The 21,291-nt window shown below is 43.1% G+C and overlaps 1 protein-coding gene across 1 annotated transcript in view; it reads left to right on the top strand.

Annotated features, from left to right (window-relative positions):
- Positions 1–21,291, top strand: part of nlk2 (nemo-like kinase, type 2) — a 66,665-nt gene that overhangs the window by 13,015 nt on the left and 32,359 nt on the right. Inside the window, exon 2 of the mRNA XM_073481445.1 lies at positions 18,941–19,070. Within this exon, the coding sequence (XP_073337546.1) occupies positions 18,941–19,070 (130 nt within the window). The remainder of the gene's footprint in view (positions 1–18,940; positions 19,071–21,291) is intronic.

The following is a 21,291-nucleotide window of genomic DNA, read 5'->3' on the forward strand; positions in this document are numbered from 1 at the left end:
ACAATGTGCACCATATTATGTGGGAGTAATTAGCAAAAAACGTTTTTTCTTGATAATAGCGCCACCTGCTGGTGATTTTTGGTGTGTGAGTTACAGATGCCAGTCTATACCACCCCAATCAGTTTCATATCCATAAGTGTTATGGTGTGGGCACAGTGCCAATTATAAAATGAAACTGCCACCAGAGCGCCACCTAGTGTCAGATCGGTAACACCTTTTGTCAGTTCTCCTCAGGAGACCATTGGCAATCAGTGTACCAAGTTTTGTGTTAATCCGACCAACCAATGTCGAGATATAAAATACTTCAATTTAAATAGCGCCACCTAGCGGTCATGGGCCAAGATTTTGCACAGAGCCTTAGAGACTCATGGGGAAGTAGTATCCTGAGTGTGACGTCATTTGAACAAACCAATGTGGAGATATGCAACACTTCCTGTTTTGACCCGATTTTACAGGAAGTTGTTATTTAATAACTTGAGTAATCTATGGCATATCAATATTCTTTTAATAACTTTTTGTCAGAAGGGTCCACAGATGCTGTGTGCAAAGTTTGGAGCAAATCGGTGAAATTGCGTGGGAGAAGTTCGAAAAAGTAGGTTTGCGACATTTCGCGAGCTAGCGGAAAAAAACGGTAGGCGGAAATGGGCGTGGCCTATATCAGGAGATTCAGCACAATTCACTGAACGCGTGGATGTAAGGTTTTTGAATGTGCGACAAAGTATGTGGACGTTATTAGCCAAAACACACTTGCCTTGATTGTAGCGCCACCTAGTGGTGAAAATTCAGAATGACAACAGATTATAAAATTTTTCACCAGGTGTGACATATATTCCAAGTTTGATGCGTTTTGGGGTATGTTCAGGCAGTGAAAAATGCGATCATTTTGGCCTAAAAATAATAATAATAATAATTAAAGCTGCAAGCAGCGATGAACGGGCCCTCGCAGTCCACGCGGGTCGGGGCGTGCTGCTGTCGGGGCATGCTGCTGTCGTGACATGCTGCTGTCGGGGCTTCTACTTGCAACAACTTCCATTGAGGAAATGAAAGTGAAGGCAGTCAAGCTGTCATTTCGTCATGTAGCAATAAAAGCGCCACCTATTGGTGGATATGCACCGAATTTGGCACAAACCCTCATGTGGGCATGGAAGACAAATCAAAAAAGTTTTGTGTTAATCGGACTGTATTTCATCAAGATATGCAAGACTGTGTGGTTTACCACAACGTGCAGGAAATTGTTGTTTTATATTTTGGTCGTTCTTTAGACTATCACAATTCTTTTAATAACTTTTTGTCAGGAGAGTCCACAGATGCTGTGTGCAAAGTTTGGTGCAAATGGGACAAATTGCCTGGGAGGAGTTCGAAAAAGTAGGTTTGCGACATTTGGCGAATTTGCGAATGGAAATTCAGTGCGAACGTGGGCGTGGCCTACATCACACGGTTCGGCTGTATTCAGGGAACATATAGATATAATGTTTACGATGTGCACCATATTATGTGGGAGTAATTAGCAAAAAAAGTTTTTTCTTGATAATAGTGCCACCTATTGGTCGATTTGCACGAAATTTTGTAGAAATGCTCATCGTGCCATGGAACACAATTGCCAAAAGTTTTGTGTTAATCGGACTGTATTTCATCAAGATACACAAGACTGTCTGTTTGACCACAATGCGCAGGAAATTGTTGTTTTATATTTTGGCCGTTCTGTGGACTAGCACATTTCTTTTAATAACTTTTTGTCAGGAGCGTCCACAGATGCTGTGTGCAAAATTTTGTGCAAATTGGTGAAATTGCCTGGGAGGAGTTCGAAAAAGTAGGTTTGCGACATTTGGCGAATTTGCGAATGGAAATTCAGTGCGAACGTGGGCGTGGCCTACATCACACGGTTCGGCTGTATTCAGGGAACATATAGATATAATGTTTAACAATGTCCACCATATTATGTGGGAGTAATTAGCAAAAAACATTTTTTCTTGATAATAGCGCCACCTGCTGGTCATTTTTGGTGTGTGAGTTACAGGGGCCAGTCTATACCACCCCTATGAATTTCATAACCATAAGTGTTATGGTGTGGGCACAGTGCCAAATATAAAATGAAACTGCCACCAGAGCGCCACCTAGTGTCAGATCGGTAACACCTTCGTCAGTTGTCCTCAGGAGGACATTGGCAATCAGTGTACCAAGTTTTGTGTTAATCCGACCAACCGATGTCGAGATATAAAATACTTCAATTTAAATAGCGCCACCTAGTGGTCATGGGCCAAGATTTTGCACAGAGCCTTAGGGGCTCATGGGGAAGTAGTGTCCTGAGTTTCACGTCATTCGGACACACCAATGTGGAGATATGCAACACTTCCTGTTGTGACCCAAATCCACAGGAAGTTGTTATTTAATAACTTGAGTGTTCTTTGGCGTATCAAAATTCTTTTAATAACTTTTTGTCAGGAGGGTCCACAGATGCTGTGGGCAAAGTTTGGTGCAAATCGGTGAAATTGCCTGGGAGGAGTTCGAAAAAGTAGGTTTTCGACATTTCGCGAGCTAGCGAAAAAAAACGGTAGACGGAAATGGGCGTGGCCTATATCAGGAGATTCAGCACAATTCACTGAACGCGTGGATATAAGGTTTTTGAATGTGTGACAAAGTATGTGGGAGTTATTAGCCAAAAAGCACTTTCCTTGACTGTAGCGCCACCTAGTGGTGAAAATTCACAACGACAACAGATTATAAAATTTTTCGCCAGGTCTGATCTATATTCCAAGTTTGGTGAGTTTTTGGGTATGTTCAGGCAGTGAAAAATGCGATCATTTGCGACAAAGAAAAATAACTAAAAAAAAGAATAATAATCACTACAAAAACAATAGGGTCCTCGCAGTTTCACTGCTCGGGCCCTAATAATCACTACGATTACAATAGGGACCTCGCAGGTTTCCTGCTCGGGCCCTAATTAAAGCTGCAAGCAGCAATGAACGGGCCCTCGCAGGCCACGCGGGTCGGGCCGTGCTGCTGTCGGGGCGTGCTCCTTACCCGGACCCATTGCCCCGTTATTGTGCGCGCATGTCTTAACTGATAGCCAAAAACGGTATTGTGTTGATAATAGCGCCACCTGCTGGTGATTTTTGGTGTGTGAGTTACAGATGCCAGTCTATACCACCCCAATCAGTTGCATATCCATAAGTGTTATGGTGTGGGCACAGTGCCAATTATAAAATGAAATTGCCACCAGAGCGCCACCTATTGTCAGATCGGTAACACCTTCGTCAGCTGTCCTCAGGAGGCCATTGGCAATCAGTGTACCAAGTTTTGTGTTAATCCGACCAACCAATGTCGAGATATAAAATACTTCAATTTAAATAGCGCCACCTAGTGGTCATGGGCCAAGATTTTGCACAGAGTCTTAGGGGCTCATGGGGAAGTACTGTCCTGAGTTTCACGTCATTTGGACACACCAATGTGGATATATGCAACACTTCCTCTTTTGACTGTAATCTACAGGAAGTTGTTATTTAATAACTTGAGTATTCTTTGGAATATCACAATTCTTTTAATAACTTTTTGTCAGGAGGGTCCACAGGTGCTGTGTGCAAAGTTTGGTGCAAATCAGAGAAATTGTCTGGGAGGAGTTCGAAAATGTAGGTTTGTGACATTTTGCGCATTTGCGAATGGAAATTTAGCGCAAACGTGAGCGTGGCCTACATCATATAATTCAGCTGAATTCAGGGAACACGTAGATATAAGGTTTAACAATGTCTGACAAATTATGTGGGAGTTATTGGTCAAAAACTGCTTTGTGTTGATAATAGCGCCACCTGTTGGTCATCTTTGGTGTGTGAGTTACAGGGGCCAGTCTTTACCACCCCTATGAATTTCATATCCATAAGTGTTATGGTGTGGGCACAGTACCAAATCTAAAAATAAACTGCCACCAGAGCGCCACCTAGTGTCAGATCAATAACACCTTCGTCAGCTGTCCTCAGAAGGGCAGTGGCAAGAATTGTACCAAGTTTTGTGTTAATCTGACCCACCAATGTCGAGATATAAAATACTTCAATTTAAAGAGCGCCACCTAGTGGTCGTCCACCACAATTTCGCACAGAGCCTTATGGGCTCATGGGAAAGTGGTATCCTCAGTTTCATGTCATTTCGACAAAGCAATGTGAAGATATGCAACACTTCCTGTTTTGACCCGATTTTATAGGAAGTTGTTATTTAATAACTTGAGTATTGTTTGGAATTCCAAAATTCTTTTAATAACTTTTTGTCATGAGGGTCCCCTGATGCTGTGTGCAAAGTTTCGTGCAAATCGGTGAAATTGCCTGGGAGGAGTTCGAAAAAGTAGGTTTGCGACATTTTGCGAGCTAGCATAAAAAACCGTAGGCGGAAATGGGCGTGGCCTATATCAAGAGATTCAGCCCGATTCACTGAACGCGTGGATGTAAGGTTTTTGAATGTGCGACAAAGTATGTGGGAGTTATTAGCCAAAACGCACTTTCCTTGATTGTAGCGCCACCAAGTGGTGAAAAATCACAACGACAACAGATTATAAAATTTTTCGCCAAGCCTTATGTGTTTGCCAAATAAAATTGACTTTTCATTCACATTCAGGCAGTGAAAAATGCGATCATTTTGGACAAAGAAAAAAAACTAAAAATAAAAATAATAATAATAATAATAATAATAATAATCATTGCAATTACAATAGGGACCTCGCAGGTTCCCTGCTCGGGCCCTAATTAAAGCTGCAAGCAGCGATGAACGGGCCCTCGCAGTCCACGCAGGTCGGGGCGTGCTGCTGTCGGGGCATGCTCCTTACCCGGACCCATTGCCCTGTTATTGTGCGCGCATGTCTTAACTGATAGCCAAAAACGGTTTTGTGTTGATAATAGCGCCACCTGCTGGTGGTTTTTGGTGTGTGAGTTACAGATGCCAGTCTATACCACCCCAATCAGTTTCATGTCCATAAGTGTTATGGTGTGGGCACAGTGCCAATTATAAAATGAAACTGCCACCAGAGCGCCACCTATTGTGAGATCGGTAACACCTTTGTCAGCTGTCCTCAGGAGGCCATTGGCAATGAGTGTACCAAGTTCTGTGTTAATCCGACCAACCAATGTCGAGATATAAAATACTTCAATTTAAATAGCGCCACCTAGTGGTCGTCGGCCAAAATTTAGCACAGAGCCTTTGGGGCTCATGAGCAAGTAGTATCCTGAGTTTCACGTCATTCGGACAAACCAATGTGGAGATATGCAACACTTCCTGTTTGGAACGAAATCTGCAGGAAGTAGTTATTTAATAACTTGAGTATTGTTTGGAATAGCAAAATTCTTTTAATAACTTTTTGTCAGGAGCATCCACAGATGCTGTGTGCAACGTTTGGCGCAAATGGGTGAAATTGCCTGGGAGGAGTTCGAAAAAAAAGGTTTACGACATTTGGCGAGCTAGCGAAAAAAATGGTAGGCAGAAATGGGCGTGGCCTATATCAGGAGATTCAGCAGAATTCACAGAACGGGTGGATATAAGGTTTTTGAATGTGCGACAAAGTATATGGGAGTTATTAGCCAAAACACACTGTCCTTGATTGTAGCGCCACCTAGTGGTGAAAATTCTGAACGACAACAGATTATAAAATTTTTCGCCAGGTCTGATCTATATTCCAAGTTTGGTGACTTTTGGGGTATGTTCAGGCAGTGAAAAATGCAATCATTACGGACAAAGGAAAATAATAATAATAATAATAATAATTAAAGCTGCAAGCAGCGATGAACGGGCCCTCGCAGGCCACGCGGGTCGGGGCGTGCTGCTGGCGGGGCGTGCTCCTTACCCGGACCCATTGCCCCGTTATTGTGCGCGCATGTCTTAACTGATAGCCAAAAACGGTATTGTGTTGATAATAGCGCCACCTGCTGGTGATTTTTGGTGTGTGAGTTACAGATGCCAGTCTATACCACCCCAATCAGTTTCATATCCATAAGTGTTATGGTGTGGGCACAGTGCCAATTATAAAATGAAACTGCCACCAGAGCGCCACCTATTGTCAGATCGGTAACACCTTCGTCAGCTGTCCTCAGGAGGCCATTGGCAATCAGTGTACCAAGTTTTGTGTTAATCCGACCAACCAATGTCGAGATATAAAATACTTCAATTTAAATAGCGCCACCTAGTGGTCATGGGCCAAGATTTTGCACAGAGTCTTAGGGGCTCATGGGGAAGTACTATCCTGAGTTTCACGTCATTTGGACACACCAATGTGGAGATATGCAACACTTCCTGTTTTGACCCGAATCCACAGGAAGTTGTTATTTAATAACTTGAGTATTCTTTGGCATATCAAAATTCTTTTAATAACTTTTTGTCAGAAGGGTCCACAGATGCTGTGTGCAAAGTTTTGTGCAAATTGGTGAAATTGCCTGGGAGGAGTTCGAAAAAGTAGGTTTGCGACATTTGGCGAATTTGCCAATTGAGTTCTGGCGAGAAAGTGGGCGTGGCCTACATCATACAGTCCAGCTGAATTCAGGGAACACGTAGATATAAGGTTTAACAATGTGCACCATATTATGTGGGAGTTATTAGGCAAAAACGGTTTGTGTTGATGATAGCGCCCTCTGCTGGTCATTTTTGGTGTGTGACTTACAGGGGCCGGTCTTTACCACCCCTGTCAATTTCATATCCATAAGTGTTATGGTGTGGGCACAGTGCCAAATATAAAAAGAAACTGCCACCAAAGCGCCACCTAGTGTCAGATCGGTCACCCCTGTGTCAGCTATCCTCAGGAGGCCATTGGCAATGAGTGTACCAAGTTTTGTGTTAATCCGACCAACCGATGTCGAGATATAATATAGTTCAATTTAAAGAGCGCCACCTAGTGATCATGGGCCAAGATTTTGCACAGAGCCTTAGGGGCTCATGGGGAAGTAGTGTCCTCAGTTTCATGTCATTTGGACACACCAATGTGGAGATATGCAACACTTCCTGTTTTGACCCGAATCCACAGGAAGTTGTTATTTAATAACTTGAGTATTCTTTGGCGTATCAAAATTCTTTTAATAACTTTTTGTCAGAAGGGTCCACTGATGCTGTGTGCAAAGTTTGGTGAAAATCGGTGAAATTGCCTGGGAGGAGTTCGAAAAAGTAGGTTTGTGACATTTTGCGAGCTAGCGAAAAAAAACGCTAGGCGCAAATGGGCGTGGCCTATATCAGGAGATTCAGCAAGATTCACTGAACGTGTGGATATAAGGTTTTTGAATGTGTGACAAAGTATGTGGGAGTTATTAGGCAAAAATGGTTTGTGTTGATGATAGCGCCACCTGCTGGTCATTTTTGGTGTGTGAGTTACAGGGGCCAGTCTATACCACCCCTATGAATTTCATATCCATAAGTCTTATGGTGTGGGCACAGTGCCAAATATAAAATGAAACTGCCACCAGAGCGCCACCTAGTGTCACATCACTAACCCCTTTGTCAGCTGTCATCAGGAGGGCAGAGGCAATGAGTGTACCAAGTTTTCTGTTCATCCGACCAACCGATGTCGAGATATAAAATTCTTCAATTTAAATAGCGCCACCTACTTGTCATCACCCAAAATTTCGCACAGAGCCTTTGGGCCTCATGAGCAAGTAGTATCCTGAGTTTCACGTCATTTGGACAAACCAATGTGAAGATATGCAACACTTCCTGTTTGGAACGAAATCTGCAGGAACTTGTTATTTAATAACTTGAGTATTTCTTGGAATATCACAATTCTTTTAATAACTTTTTGTCAGGAGGGTCCACAGATGCTGTGTGTAAAGTTTGGTGCAAATTGGTGACATTGCCTGGGAGGAGTTCGAAAAAGTAGGTTTGCGACATTTCGCGAGCTACTGAAAAGAACGCAAAGCAGAAATGGGCGTGGCCTATATCAGGAGATTCAGCACAATTCACTGAACGCGTGGATATAAGGTTTTTGAAGGTGCGACAAAGTATGTGGGAGTTATTAGCCAAAACGTACTTACATTGATAATAGCGCCACCTAGTGGTGCACGTTCACAACAACAACAGATTATAAAATTTTTCGCCAAGCCCACTGACTTTGCCAAATAAAATCGACTTTTCATTCACATTCAGGCAGTGAAAAATGCCATCATTTTGGACGAAGGAATAAAATAATAATAATAATTAAAGCTGCAAGCAGCGATGAACGGGCCCTCGCAGTCCACGCGGGTCGGGGCGTGCTGCTGTCGGGGCATGCTGCTGTCGTGACATGCTGCTGTCGGGGCTTCTACTTGCAACAACTTCCATTGAGGAAATGAAAGTGAAGGCAGTCAAGCTGTCATTTCGTCATGTAGCAATAAAAGCGCCACCTATTGGTGGATATGCACCGAATTTGGCACAAACCCTCATGTGGGCATGGAAGACAAATCAAAAAAGTTTTGTGTTAATCGGACTGTATTTCATCAAGATATGCAAGACTGTGTGGTTTACCACAACGTGCAGGAAATTGTTGTTTTATATTTTGGTCGTTCTTTAGACTATCACAATTCTTTTAATAACTTTTTGTCAGGAGAGTCCACAGATGCTGTGTGCAAAGTTTGGTGCAAATGGGACAAATTGCCTGGGAGGAGTTCGAAAAAGTAGGTTTGCGACATTTGGCGAATTTGCGAATGGAAATTCAGTGCGAACGTGGGCGTGGCCTACATCACACGGTTCGGCTGTATTCAGGGAACATATAGATATAATGTTTACGATGTGCACCATATTATGTGGGAGTAATTAGCAAAAAAAGTTTTTTCTTGATAATAGTGCCACCTATTGGTCGATTTGCACGAAATTTTGTAGAAATGCTCATCGTGCCATGGAACACAATTGCCAAAAGTTTTGTGTTAATCGGACTGTATTTCATCAAGATACACAAGACTGTCTGTTTGACCACAATGCGCAGGAAATTGTTGTTTTATATTTTGGCCGTTCTGTGGACTAGCACATTTCTTTTAATAACTTTTTGTCAGGAGCGTCCACAGATGCTGTGTGCAAAATTTTGTGCAAATTGGTGAAATTGCCTGGGAGGAGTTCGAAAAAGTAGGTTTGCGACATTTGGCGAATTTGCGAATGGAAATTCAGTGCGAACGTGGGCGTGGCCTACATCACACGGTTCGGCTGTATTCAGGGAACATATAGATATAATGTTTAACAATGTCCACCATATTATGTGGGAGTAATTAGCAAAAAACATTTTTTCTTGATAATAGCGCCACCTGCTGGTCATTTTTGGTGTGTGAGTTACAGGGGCCAGTCTATACCACCCCTATGAATTTCATAACCATAAGTGTTATGGTGTGGGCACAGTGCCAAATATAAAATGAAACTGCCACCAGAGCGCCACCTAGTGTCAGATCGGTAACACCTTCGTCAGTTGTCCTCAGGAGGACATTGGCAATCAGTGTACCAAGTTTTGTGTTAATCCGACCAACCGATGTCGAGATATAAAATACTTCAATTTAAATAGCGCCACCTAGTGGTCATGGGCCAAGATTTTGCACAGAGCCTTAGGGGCTCATGGGGAAGTAGTGTCCTGAGTTTCACGTCATTCGGACACACCAATGTGGAGATATGCAACACTTCCTGTTGTGACCCAAATCCACAGGAAGTTGTTATTTAATAACTTGAGTGTTCTTTGGCGTATCAAAATTCTTTTAATAACTTTTTGTCAGGAGGGTCCACAGATGCTGTGGGCAAAGTTTGGTGCAAATCGGTGAAATTGCCTGGGAGGAGTTCGAAAAAGTAGGTTTTCGACATTTCGCGAGCTAGCGAAAAAAAACGGTAGACGGAAATGGGCGTGGCCTATATCAGGAGATTCAGCACAATTCACTGAACGCGTGGATATAAGGTTTTTGAATGTGTGACAAAGTATGTGGGAGTTATTAGCCAAAAAGCACTTTCCTTGACTGTAGCGCCACCTAGTGGTGAAAATTCACAACGACAACAGATTATAAAATTTTTCGCCAGGTCTGATCTATATTCCAAGTTTGGTGAGTTTTTGGGTATGTTCAGGCAGTGAAAAATGCGATCATTTGCGACAAAGAAAAATAACTAAAAAAAAGAATAATAATCACTACAAAAACAATAGGGTCCTCGCAGTTTCACTGCTCGGGCCCTAATAATAATCATTGCAATTACAATAGGGACCTCGCAGGTTCCCTGCTCGGGCCCTAATTAAAGCTGCAAGCAGCGATGAACGGGCCCTCGCAGTCCACGCGCGTCGGGGCGTGCTGCTGTCGGGACATGCTGCTGTCGGGGCGTGCTGCTGTCGGGGCGTGCTGCTGTCGGGACATGCTGCTGTCGGGACGTGCTGCTGTCGGGGCGTGCTGCTGTCGGGACATGCTGCTGTCGGGGCTTGCTGCTGTCGGGACATGCTGCTGTCGGGACGTGCTGCTGTCGGGGCGTGCTGCTGTCGGGGCGTGCTGCTGTCGGGACGTGCTGCTGTCGGGGCGTGCTGCTGTCGGGGCATGCTGCTGTCGAGGCTTGTTCATGCAACAACTTCCGTAGAGGAATCAAAACTGAAGGCAGTGAAGCTGTCATTTCGTCATTTAGCAATAAAAGCGCCACCTATTGGTCGATTTGCACGAAATTTTGTAGAAATGCTCATCGTGCCATGAAACACAATTGCCAAAAGTTTTGTTTTCATCAGACTGTATTTCATCAAGATACACAAGAATGTCTGTTTGACCACAATGCGCAGGAAATTGTTGTTTTATATTTTGGCAGTTCTGTGGACTAGCACATTTCTTTTAATAACTTTTTGTCAGGAGGGTCCAGAGATGCTGCGTGCAAAGTTTGGTGCAAATTGGAAAAATTGCCTGGGAGGAGTTCGAAAAAGTAGGTTTGCAACATTTGGCGAATTTGCGAATGGAAACTCAGTGCGAACGTGGGCGTGGCCTACATCACACGGTTCGGCTGTATTCAGGGAAGATATAGATATAATGTTTAACAATGTCCACCATATTATGTGGGAGTAATTAGCAAAAAACGTTTTTTCTTGATAATAGCGCCACCTGCTGGTGATTTTTGGTGTGTGAGTTACAGATGCCAGTCTATACCACCCCAATCAGTTTCATATCCATAAGTGTTATGGTGTGGGCACAGTGCCAATTATAAAATGAAACTGCCACCAGAGCGCCACCTAGTGTCAGATCGGTAAGACCTTTGTCAGTTGTCCTCAGGAGGCCATTGGCAATGAGTGTACCAAGTTTTGTGTTAATCCGACCAACCAATGTCGAGATATAAAATACTTCAATTTAAATAGCGCCACCTAGTGGTCACGGGCCAAGATTTTGCACAGAGCCTTAGGGGCTCATGTGGAATTAGTATCCTGAGTTTCATGTCATTTGGACACACCAATGTGGAGATATGCAACACTTCCTGTTTTAACTGTAATCTACAGGAAGTTGTTATTTAATAATTTGAGTATTCTTTGGAATATCAAAATTCTTTTAATAACTTTTTGTCAGGAGCGTCCACAGATGCTGTGTGCAAAGTTTCGTGCAAATCGGTGAAATTGCCCGGGAGGAGTTCGAAAAAGTAGGTTTGCGCCATTTTGCGAGCTAGCGAAAAAAAACGGTAGGCGGAAATGGGCGTGGCCTATATCAGGAGATTCAGCAGGATTCACTGAACGCGTGGATATAAGGTTTTTGAATGTGTGACAAAGTATGTGGGAGTTATTAGCCAAAACGCACTTTCCTTGATTATAGCGCCACCTAGTGGTGAAAATTCACCATGACAACAGATTATAAAATTTTTCGCCAGGCCAAATGTGTTTGCCAAATAAAATCGCGTTTTCATACACGTTCAGGCAGTGAAAAATGCAATCATTTTGGCAGACAAATAATAATCATTACAATTACAATAGGGTCCTCGCAGTTTCACTGCTCGGGCCCTAATAATTAAAGCTGCAAGCAGCGATGAACGGGCCCTCGCAGGCCACGCGGGTCGGGCCGTGCTGCTGTCGGGGCGTGCTCCTTACCCGGACCCATTGCCCCGTTATTGTGCGCGCATGTCTTAACTGATAGCCAAAAAGTGGTTTTGTGTTGATAATAGCGCCACCTGCTGGTGATATTTGGTGTGTGAGTTACAGATGCCAGTCTATACCGGCCCAATCAGTTTCATATCCATAAGTGTTATGGTGTGGGCACAGTGCCAATTATAAAATGAAACTGCCACCAGAGCGCCACCTAGTGTCAGATCGGTAACACCTTCGTCAGCTGTCCTCAGGAGGCCATTGGCAATCAGTGTACCAAGTTTCGTGTTAATCTGACCAACTGATGTCGAGATATAAAATACTTCAATTTAAATAGCGCCACCTAGTGGTCATGGGCCAAGATTTTGCACAGAGTCTTAGGGGCTCATGGGGAAGTAGTATACAGAGTTTCATGTCATTTGGACACACCAATGTGGAGATATGCAACACTTCCTCTTTTGACTCGAGTCCACAGGAAGTTCTTATTTAATAACTTGAGTATTCTTTGGCGTATCAAAATTCTTTTAAGAACTTTTTGTCAGAAGGGTCCACTGATGCTGTGTGCAAAGTTTGGTGAAAATCGGTGAAATTGCCTGGGAGGAGTTCGAAAAAGTAGGTTTGCGACATTTCGCGAGCTAGCGGAAAAAACGCTAGGCGCAAATGGGCGTGGCCTATATCAGGAGATTCAGCAAGATTCACTGAACGCGTGGATATAAGGTTTTTGAATGTGCGACAAAGTATATGGGAGTTATTAGGCAAAAACAGTTTGTGTTGATGATAGCGCCACCTGCTGGTCATTTTTGGTGTGTGAGTTACAGGGGCCGGTCTATACCACCCCTGTCAATTTGATATCCATAAGTGTTATGGTGTGGGCACAGTGCCAAATATAAAAAGAAACTGCCACCAAAGCGCCACCTAGTGTCAGATCGGTCACCCCTTTGTCAGCTGTCCTCAGGAGGGCAGTGGCAATGAGTGTACCAAGTTTTGTGTTAATCTGACCAACCGATGTCGAGATATAAAATAGTTCAATTTAAAGAGCGCCACCTAGTGGTCATCAACCAAAATTTAGCACAGAGCCTTAGGACCTCATGAGGAAGTAGGATCCTGAGTTTGACGTCATTTGGACAAACCAATGTGGAGATATGCAACACTTCCTGTTTTGACTGTAATCTACAGGAAGTTGTTATTTAATAACTTGAGTATTCTTTGGAATATCAAAATTCTTTTAATAACTTTTTGTCAGGAGGGTCCACAGATGCTGTGTGCAAAGTTTGGTGCAAATTGGTGAAATTGCCTGGGAGGAGTTCGAAAATGTAGGTTTGCGACATTTCGCGAGCTAGCGAAAAAACACGATAGGCAAAAATGGGCCTGCCCTATATCAGGAGATTCAGCACAATTCACTGAACGCGTGGATATAAGGTTTTTGAAGGTGCGACAAAGTATGTGGGAGTTATTAGCCAACACGTACTTTCCTTGATAATAGCGCCACCTAGTGGTGCACGTTCACAACAACAACAGATTATAAAATTTTTCGCCAAGCCTAATGACTTTGCCAAATAAAATCGACTTTTCATTCACATTCAGGCAGTGAAAAATGCGATCATTTTGGACGAAGGAATAAAATAATAATAATAATAATAATTAAAGCTGCAAGCAGCGATGAACGGGCCCTCGCAGTCCACGCGGGTCGGGGCGTGCTGCTGTCGGGGCGTGCTCCTTACCCGGACCCATTGCCCCGTTATTGTGCGCGCATGTCTTAACTGATAGCCAAAAATGGTTTTGTGTTGATAATAGCGCCACCTGCTGGTGATTTTTGGTGTGTGAGTTACAGATGCCAGTCTATACCACCCCAATCAGTTTCATGTCCATAAGTGTTATGGTGTGGGCACAGTGCCAATTATAAAATGAAACTGCCACCAGAGCGCCACCTAGTGTCAGATCGGTAACACCTTTGTCAGCTGTCCTCAGGAGGCCATTGGCAATCAGTGTACCAAGTTTTGTCTCAATCCGACCAACCAATGTCGAGATATAAAATACTTCTATTTAAATAGCGCCACCTAGTGGTGATGGGCCAAGATTTAGCACAGAGCCTTAGGGGCTCATGGGGAAGTAGTATCTTGAGTTTCACGTCATTTGGACAAACCAATGTGGAGATATGCAACACTTCCTGTTTGGAACGAAATCTGCAGGAAGTTGTTATTTAATAACTTGAGTATTCTTTGGCATTTCTAAATTCTTTTAATAACTTTTTGTCAGAAGACTCCACAGATGCTGTGTGCAAAGTTTGGTGCTAATTGGTGAAATTGCCTGGGAGGAGTTCGAAAAAGTAGGTTTACGACATTTGGCGAGCTAGCGAAAAAAAATGGTGGGCAGAAATGGGCGTGGCCTATATCAGGAGATTCAGCACAATTCACTGAACGCGTGGATGTAAGGTTTTTGAATGTGCGACAAAGTATGTGGGAGTTATGAGCCAAAACACACTTTTCTTGATTATAGCGCCACCTAGTGGTGAAAGTCCACAACGACAACAGATTATAAAATTTTTCGCCAGGTCTGATCTATATTCCAAGTTTGGTGACTTTTGGGGTATGTTCAGGCAGTGAAAAATGCGATCATTACGGACAAAGAAAAATAATAATAATAATAATAATAATAATAATAATAATCATTACAAAAACAATAGGGTCCTCGCAGTTTCACTGCTCGGGCCCTAATAAGAATCACTACAATTACAATAGGGTCCTCGCAGTTTCACTGCTCGGGCCCTAATAATAATAATCATTACAATTACAATAGGGTCCTCGCAGTTTCACTGCTCGGGCCCTAATTAAAGCTGCAAGCAGCGATGAACGGGCCCTCGCAGTCCACGCAGGTCGGGGCTTGCTGCCGTCCGGGGCGTGCTCCTTACCCGGACCCAATGCCCCGTTATTGTGCGCGCATGTCGTAACTGATAGCCGTCGTTACATGCTGCTGTTGTTACATGCTGCTGTCGGGGCTTGTTCATGCAACAACTTCCGTTGAGGAATCAAAAGTGAAGGCAGTGAAGCTGTCATTTCGTCATTTAGCAATAAAAGCGCCACCTATTGGTCAATTTGCACGAAATTTGGTAGAAATGCTCATCGTGCCATGGAACACAATTGCCAAAAGTTTTGTGTTCATCGGACTGTGTTTCATCAAGATACACAAGAATGTCTGTTTGACCACAATGTGCAGGAAATTGTTGTTTTATATTTTGGGCGTTCTGTGGACTAGCACATTTCTTTTAATAACTTTTTGTCAGGAGGGTCCACAGATGCTGCGTGCAAAGTTTGGTGCAAATCGGAGAAATTGCCTGGGAGGAGTTCGAAAAAGTAGGTTTGCGACATTTGGCGAATTTGCGAATGGAAATTCAGTACGAACGTGGGCGTGGCCTACATCACACGGTTCGGCTGTATTCAGGGAACATATAGATATAATGTTTAACAATGTGCACCATATTATGTGGGAGTAATTAGCAAAAAACTTTTTTTCTTGATAATAGCGCCACCTGCTGGTCATTTTTGGTGTGTGAGTTACAGGGGCCGGTCTATACCACCCCTATGAATTTCATATCCATAAGTGTTATGGTGTGGGCACAGTGCCAATTATAAAATGAAACTGCCACCAGAGCGCCACCTAGTGTCAGATCGGTAACACCTTCGTCAGTTGTCCTCAGGAGGCCATTGGCAATCAGTGTACCAAGTTTTGTGTTAATCTGACCAACCGATGTTGAGATATAAAATACTTCAATTTAAATAGCGCCACCTAGTGGTCATGGGCCAAGATTTTGCACACAGCCTTAGGGGCTCATGGGGAAGTAGTATCCTGAGTTTCACGTCATTTGGACAAACCAATGTGGAGATATGCAACACTTCCTGTTGTGACCCGAATCCACAGGAAGTTGTTATTTAATAACTTGAGTACTCCTTGGCGTATCAAAATTCTTTTAATAAATTTTTGTCAGAAGCATCCATAGATGCTGTTTGCAAAGTTTCGTGCAAATCGGTGAAATTGCCCGGGAGGAGTTCGAAAAAGTAGGTTTTTGACATTTCGCGAGCTAGCGAAAAAAAACGGTAGGCGGAAATGGGCGTGGCCTATATCAGGTGATTCAGCAAGATTCACTGAACGCGTGCATATAAGGTTTTTGAATGTGCGACAAAGTATGTGGGAGTTATTAGCCAAAACACACTTTCCTTGATTATAGCGCCACCTAGTGCTGAAAATTCACAACGACAACAGATTATAAAATTTTTCGCCAGGTCTGATCTATATTCCAAGTTTGATGAGTTTTGGGGTATGTTCAGGCAGTGAAAAATGCGATCATTTGGGAACAAGAAAAATAATAAGAATCACAAGGATTACAATAGGGACCTCGCAGGTTCCCTGCTCGGGCCCTAATTAAAGCTGCAAGCAGCGATGAACGGGCCCTCGCAGTCCACGTGGGTCGGGGCGTGCTGCTGTCAGGGCGTGCTCCTTACCCGGACCCATTGCCCCGTTATTGTGCGCGCATGTCTTAACTGATAGCCAAAAACGGTTTTGTGTTGATAATAGCGCCACCTGCTGGTGATTTTTGGTGTGTGAGTTACAGATGCCAGTCTATACCACCCCAATCAGTTTCATATCCATAAGTGTTATGGTGTGGGCACAGTGCCAATTATAAAATGAAACTGCCACCAGAGCGCCACCTAGTGTCAGATCGGTAACACCTTCATCAGCTTTCCTCAGGAGGCCATTGGCAATGAGTGTACCAAGTTTTGTGTTAATCCAACCAACTGATGTCGAGATATTAAATACTTCAATTTAAAGAGCGCCACCTAGTGGTCATCGGCCAAAATTTAGCACAGAGCCTTAGAGCATCATGAGGAAGTAGGATCCTGAGTTTGACGTCATTTGGACAAACCAATGTGGAGATATGCAACACTTCCTGTTTGGAACGAAATCTGCAGGAAGTTGTTATTTAATAACTTGAGTATTTTTTGGAATATCAAAATTCTTTTAATAACTTTTTGTCAGGAGGGTCCACAGATGCTGTGTGCAAAGTTTGGTGCAAATTGGTGAAATTGCCTGGGAGGAGTTAGAAAAAGTAGGTTTTCGACATTTCGCGAGCTAGCATAAAAACGGTAGGCGGAAATGGGCGTGGCCTATATCAGGAGATTCAGCACAATTCACTGAACGCGTGGATACAAGGTTTTTGAATGTGCGACAAAGTATGTGGGAGTTATTAGCCAAAACGCACTTTCCTTATTACAGCGCCACCTAGCGGTGAAAATCCACAACGACAACAGATTATAAAATTTTTCGCCAGGTTTGATCTATATTCCAAGTTTGGTGACTTTTGGGGTATGTTCAGGCAGTGTAAAATGCGATCATTTTGGCCGAAAAATAATAATAATAATAATCATTCGAAAAACAATAGGGTCCTCGCAGGTTCCCTGCTCGGGCCCTAATAATCACGAGAAAAACAATAGGGACCTCGCAGGTTTCCCTGCTCGGGCCCTAATAATAATCATTCGAAAAACAATAGGGTCCTCGCAGGTTCCCTGCTCGGGCCCTAATAAGAATAATCATTCGAAAAACAATAGGGACCTCGCAGGTTCCCTGCTCGGGCCCTAAAAATAATAATAATCACTACAATTACAATAGGGTCCTCGCAGTTTCACTGCTCGGGCCCTAAAAATAATCACGAGGAAAACAATAGGGACCTCGCAGGTTTCCCTGCTCGGGCCCTAATTACAATTACAATAGGTCCTTGCAGTTTCACTGCTCGGGCCCTAATAATCATTAGAAAAACAATAGGGTCCTCGCAGTTTCACTGCTCGGGCCCTAAAAATCCTTACAGATACAATAGGTCCTCGCACGAGATTCGTGCTCAGGCCCTAACTAGGGGGACCCCATCATCCCAATCCTTCTGGGAGTCACTACAGTGCTTCCGCAACATGGATTTCATAGTCACAGTCTAAAAAAATTGTTCAAGTGCCCTCTGGCTTTCAGGGTGGTAAGGACTAGATGTTATATGTTTAACGGCTAAAGATTTCAGGGCCTGAGCAAACAGCTTGGATTTGAAATCGGTACCTTGGTCAGTTTGAACCACCTTTGGCAGACCAAACAGCGAGAAAAACCAGGGCCTTGGTAATTACTGGAGCTGTAATTTTCCGCAGGGGGACAGCTTTGGGAACTTAGTGGAAGCACACATGATCGTTAAAAGAAACTGATTCCCAGCTTTAGTTTTCGGCAGTGGTCCCACACAATCAACAAGCACTTTATCAAATGGTTCACCTGTTACTGGAATGGGACAGAGAGGAGCAGGGGGATCACCTGATTTGGTTTACCAACCACCTGACACACATGACAGTACTGCACCACATCAGATTTAAGTTATGGCCAAAAGAAATGTTTATGGACTCTGTTATAGGTTTTTGTGACCCCTATGTGTCCCGACCATGGGTGGTCATGAGCTACGGACAACACCTGGGAACGAAAAGCTGTAGACACAACAACCTGATGAATCCCACCCCAATCCTCAATCTTTAAACATCACTAGGCCAGCGACACATCAACAGGCCGTTATCAAGGACATAGGCCACTTTCTTCTGTTTAGAAAGATTTTGTTGAAAGAAAACAAAGCCCTCTGCCCCTGCTAGGCACATAATACTGGCCAGTAGTCACTAAGTTCTTCTAGTGTGAACCTAAATGTTGGTTCATACATGTCTGAATTATTATAAAATTGTCAAAGTTATTGTATCAACCTAACTAACAGTACCAAAATACTGTTAGTATTGCCACTTAATCACAGTAATAATGTCCTCTACTCTATTCTGTTGTAATGTTGGCCTGTCACTAATCTCTTTTTCTTAACCTTTCAGCCTCTTGTAAAGCACTTTGTAGCCTACGTTTTCAAAGGTGCTATATAAATAAAATCTTACTTACATACTTACCCAGGTCAGTGACTGACCCCAGAGATGGAAAACGAGTCGCCCTCAAAAAGATGCCCAATGTCTTCCAAAACCTTGTTTCTTGCAAGAGGGTATTTCGGGAGCTGAAGATGCTGTGTTTCTTCAAACATGAAAATGTAAGTACGCACGGTAGTGCTAAAAAATGTCTTACTACAAATACAATCACACTGTTTGACCCCCTGTCCACATGGTACTGTGGAAGTCTGGATGCTGAAACAGGACAATTCAGTCCTGTCGTTTTCAAAATAACCATATTAGCCCTATTGCAGAAGCTATATAGCTATATATAATTATACAAGCCTATAATGTAAGTTACAACAAGGTAGAGCACAAATTACAGCAATAACTTCTTTTTTGTTGCCAGTTTATGAGCTTAGACAGTCCAATACAACAGCAATTCAATAAAGCCTGCATTCAAGAAGGTTCTAAACTTTTTCAAGAGGTGGTTCCAACTTTGTGGTCATTTTGAAAGCCATTTGTGTTGCTGTTTGAATCGCATTATGCTTAAAGGTGTTTCTTATATTTAAGGCTATCCTCACTGACAAATATGGTGGACAGAACATTATAAACAACTCTCATTATAATGAATACAATACAGTCAACAGCAGAAATGCACACAGAACACAGAAATGCAGAAAAATTCATCTGGCCTCTGACCTCCCTCACTAGTGCAAGAAGCTGGATGGTGTGAAATGCTTTTACTGCAATGCAATCTGTATCATCATCCCATTGCTAACGTAAGCTAGTTTTTCCTGACATTGTCATCAACACATTACAAATAATTGTAGCTCAGGAAACCGCAATGAACATTACAGCTCAATATAGTTCCAACAAGGTGACGACTTCCTCTGGAGTTAGCTTTAAATGTCCACAACTTCCAAAAAGAAAAGTAAAATGAACATCCTCCGTGACTCTACATGTAGCAGTCCATCTGCCATACCGGGATCCTGTCATGGGTGCCACGGTAGTCCCACTGTGGGTACAGCACAGATAGCTGAGCGTAGATCTCCGTCTGCTCCCCTGCTCATCCTGCTGCTGCTACGCTGTTAGATTAGCAGGGCTATTAAAAACAAGATTACTGTTGTGTTGGCTTACTACTAGCTATCTACTGCTGGATGAAAAATGGGAAACATAAATCCGAAAAAACTTGAACCTTGTTGAAAAGACCAATATAAAATGTAATTTTATGTGATGTATACACATTTACAATATATATAATGTTTAATTATAATTATAAATTATAATTAAAAATAATATTTGTTGTTGCATATTCTCAGTCATCCAGGTCAAGGTAATTCTAAGTGCTATATCGTAGGCAACTGGATTTGTTTCAGTTTCTTGAAGGCATTTCACCTCTCATCCAGGAGGCTTGGAAGCCTAAAATATACACACCTGAACAAAATATTAAGACCGGGGGAAAATTACAATATTCGCATTTCGCGGTGGTGGATCGTAACCAGGTTGTAAGTAGAGCATCAAAATGCAAAAAGAAGAAACAGGAGCAAGAGACAAAAAATAGAGTAGGCAATTTATTGAAAACTGCATTTAAACTCAAACAGGCTGTTCATGACCTGATCAAAAGTTTAAGACCATGGCCTTAAAAAGTCAAAATCTGCGCTAAAATCTGGCCTTCATGTCATTTTCTGTCAGACAATCACACTGTCAGGACCTCCTTGATGGCAGAGGCAAAAAGGCTTTCTGTCTTTGAACGTGGCAGGATTGTTGAGCTGCACAAGCAAGGCCTCTCGCAACGCGCCATCGCTGCTGAGGTTGGACGCAGTAAGACAGTCATTTTAAATTTCTTAAAAGATCCTGAGGGTTATGGGACAAAAAAGTCAAGTGGTAGACCCAAAAAAATTTCACCTGCGCCGAACCGGAGGATCTGACTGTGAAGACACAGGTCGATCCTCGACCCAAATTAAGGCCCTTACTGATGCTGACTGCAGCCCAATAACCATAAGACGGCATCTGCGAGAGAAGGGCTTAGAACAAAAGAACAAAAAACGTCTTCAAAGACCATGTCTCCTCCCACACCACAAACTTGCCAGTTTGGACTTTGCAAGGGAGCACCAAACATGGGACATTGAAAGGTGGAAGAAAGTTTTATCCTTTATCCTGTTCTACACGGCACAGTGGAGGAGGTTCTTTCATGATCTGGGGTGCTTTTTCCTTCAATGGAACCGTGGAGCTTCAGGTTGTGCAGGGGCGTCAAACGGCAGCTGGCTATGTGGAGATGTTGCAGCGGGCATCCCTCTTGACTGAGGGCCCTCTTCTGTGCGGTGATGGCTGGGTCTTTCAACAGGAGAACGCTGCAGTTCACAACGACTGCCTGATAAA

Source organism: Pagrus major, chromosome 2 (assembly GCF_040436345.1).
Source record: "Pagrus major chromosome 2, Pma_NU_1.0".
NCBI classification, from domain to species: Eukaryota; Metazoa; Chordata; class Actinopteri; order Spariformes; family Sparidae; genus Pagrus; species Pagrus major.